Genomic DNA, 2925 nt, shown 5'->3' with positions numbered 1-2925 from the left:
GAGAGGACCAAGCGCAGCGTGTTGTAGCGAAGCACCGGCGCGAAGATTTCTTCGTAGTCGAGGCCGTAACGCTGCATGAATCCCTTGATCACCAGGCGAGCCTTGTACTTGGTAAAGCGGCCCACGGCGTCGAATTTCTTGCGCCAAAACCACTTGCAAGGCAACGCCTTGCGTCCAGGGGGCAGCGCCGCCAGGGTCCAAGTGCCGTTGTTGACCAACGAGTCGTATTCTTCTTGAGTCGCGTCCAGCCATCCTTGCTTGTTGGGACTTGCTTCGATGTCCGCGAACGATTGCGGTGTGTCCTTGATCACATCGACGGAAAACACTTGGTGATGGCCGCCAGAGATAGCCTCCAGTCCCGCTGGGTCGACAAATTCGACGTGGGAGTCACTTGAGTCGTGGTCGCTCGAAATGGCCTCGTCACCAAGCTGCAGTGGCTCTTCCTCGTCAACAACAGGGCTTGGATCAATCTCGTTGGCGGCGTCCTTCCCGTCTTTAGATGGCACCTCCGCTGCTCCCACTGAGTCCTTGACGTTGTCCTGCCTTGGATGCGCCGCCGCTGCGTCGTCAATTGGGTCGGTGTCGTCGGGCTGGATGGCCGAAACTTGGTCGTCGAACTGCACAGCTTTGTCGTCGGTAGGCGCAAAGTCTTCCATGAACTTGACCGAGCGACATTGGAACAGCTCGCCCGATTCGCAGTCAACAAGCCGATAGCTCTTGTGCTGGCTCGTGTATCCCAGAAAAATGCACTTGGTCGCTCTTGGGTCCAACTTGGTACGCTTGGCCTTGTCGACGAACGCAAACGCTGTGCAGCCAAAGGGTCGGAGATGTTCGACGTTCGGTTTGCGGCCGTACAGAGCTTCGAAGGGGGTCTTGCCGCCGAGAGCCTTGGTCGGACTTCGGTTCTTCGTGTAAACCACGTAGCCGAGCGCTTCACCCCAGTACCGGTTGTCCATGCCGCTTGCTTGGAGGATGCAGCGCACTTTGTTCATCACCGTGTAGTTGGCCTTCTCCGCGACGCAGTTTTCTTCCGGGGAGTACGCGTTCGTGAAGAGCTGCTCGATCCCCAGCTCGGCACAGTACGCGTTGAGTTCCTTGGATTGGTATTCCTTCGCGTTGTCCGACATGATGGTCTTGAGCTTGAAGCCGTGTTACCGCTCCACCAGCGCTTGGAACGTCTTGAAGTTCTCAAAGGTCTCCGATTTGGAAGTGAGAAGGAACAGCTGCTTGAAACGAGTGCCTTCGTCAACGTACAACTCGTAGTGCCTTTTCCCACCGTATGTTGCGGGACTGATCGGCCCGCCTTTGTCCACGTGCACGCGCTCAAGCGGAACATGTGTGCGGTATGGCTTGGTGTTCTTGTAACTCATCCGACGGGCTTTGGCCACTTCACACACTTCGCCAAATCGTTCTTGGACAGGCATAATCCTTCCAAGGTACCGTCACGTGCCGCTTCCTTGTTGGTTCCGAAGTTGAGATGAGCCAGCCGCATGTGCCACTGGACCAGCTTGGGTGCTGGCTGTCGCACAAGACAGCTGTTGAGCTGATCGGCATATGATTGCAGAACGTAGAGCCCGCGGTGATGAGTGAACCTCAGGACAAACGTGTCTCGGATCAGAACCGCCACGTCGAGGTCCAATTTCGCCACTTGAAATCCATCCTTGAGCAGCAGTCGGAAAGACAAGAGGTTTTTCTTGAGATTGGGAACGTATTTGGCCTTGGGGCGGTCGAGTCGATGGTCTTCGTCCACTTGAATCGACAGCAGACCCGTGTGCATGGACTGCACCGTCGAGTTGTCGGCCAGCTGCAGGGCAGAGAGCTGAGAACGAGCCAGTTTCGTAAACAGGGCCTTGTTTCCCGTGACATCTGCTGTGCAAGCGCTGTCCAGGATCCATACGTCTTCAAGGAATGATCGTGAGAAATCGTCTGTTGTGGCCAAAATGAATCCTTCTTCATCGCCGTGTTGAAGTACGTTGATCTGGTCTTCGTCTTGAGTCGGTATGCACTTGCGTTGCACGCCCTTGGCCAAATTCCGCTTCTTGTACCGACAATCGAATGCATTATGCCCAATCTTGTGGCAGTAGTGGCATTTGTTCTTGACCGCTTGCTTCTTCTTGTAAGGCCCTTGGTTGTCCGGCTTGCCCGTGTACAGCAGCTGGTCGCTGTCCATCTTGCGCTTCGTATACGTCCCACTCTTGACCTCATCTTCTTTGGACAACAGACGGTTGATGATTTGGTCGAGAGTCGGAGACGGTTCACGGCTGCGCAATATTTCCACCGTCGTCGGGAAGGCTTCCTTGACGCTGGTCAGCAGAATTCGTCCGAGCATTTCGTCACCCACGAGATCCCATAAGGAATAGCTTCTGTTGGAGGCTGCGCAGGTCCGTGATATGCTTCTGCATTGACGAGCGAGGGGTGTAGAACTTCGTGTGCAACTCGTGGATGATGTGGGACACATCAGCATACGTTCAGGCTTCGTAACGCTTCACAAGCAGGTCCCACACTGCCTTGGAGATTGTCACGTGAGACACATAGGCCAGGTTATCGTCGTCGAGGGAGTTGACGAGGATATCGAAGGCCTGTCTTCCTTGGAGTCGTAGTCGTCGTCATCCTCGGCTTCCTCGCCCGTTTCTTCGCCGCTCACAACTTTCCACAGGCCTTTGCTGCGGAGCTTGGCCTGGATGCGCACCTTGTAGATGTTGAAGTTTGCGCCGGCGAAGACGAGAGAGTTGGACTTCTCTTCTTTCAGATGCGTGGTCGTTGGGCTCATAACCTTAGAGACTTGGAGAGGGAATGCTTTGAAAAGACTTGAAGGATGAACGTAAAATTCAATTGTGTTCACTTAGATGCTCGGCACTTTCACTACCATATCGTGGTTCATACGTGTCTCCATCGTTTCGGAACAGAGGAAGTACTACGTAGTAA

General features: G+C 54.5%; 1 protein-coding gene across 1 annotated transcript; it reads right to left on the bottom strand.

Moving 5' to 3' along the window:
• Positions 1-2518: 2518 nt before the first annotated feature.
• H310_04503 (hypothetical protein) lies at positions 2519-2770 on the bottom strand (the record flags this gene model as incomplete). The annotated part of the gene is made up of 1 exon (XM_008868881.1): positions 2519-2770. One exon carries the CDS (start codon positions 2768-2770, stop codon positions 2519-2521), a length of 252 nt encoding a protein of 83 aa, XP_008867103.1.
• Positions 2771-2925: the final 155 nt, after the last annotated feature.

The sequence above is a fragment of the Aphanomyces invadans genome (assembly GCF_000520115.1).
Source record: "Aphanomyces invadans strain NJM9701 unplaced genomic scaffold supercont1.7, whole genome shotgun sequence".
Classification (NCBI taxonomy): domain Eukaryota; phylum Oomycota; class Saprolegniomycetes; order Saprolegniales; family Verrucalvaceae; genus Aphanomyces; species Aphanomyces invadans.
The sequence above is the reverse complement of the archived record's forward strand: the minus strand, read 5'-3'. Positions and strand labels throughout refer to the sequence as shown.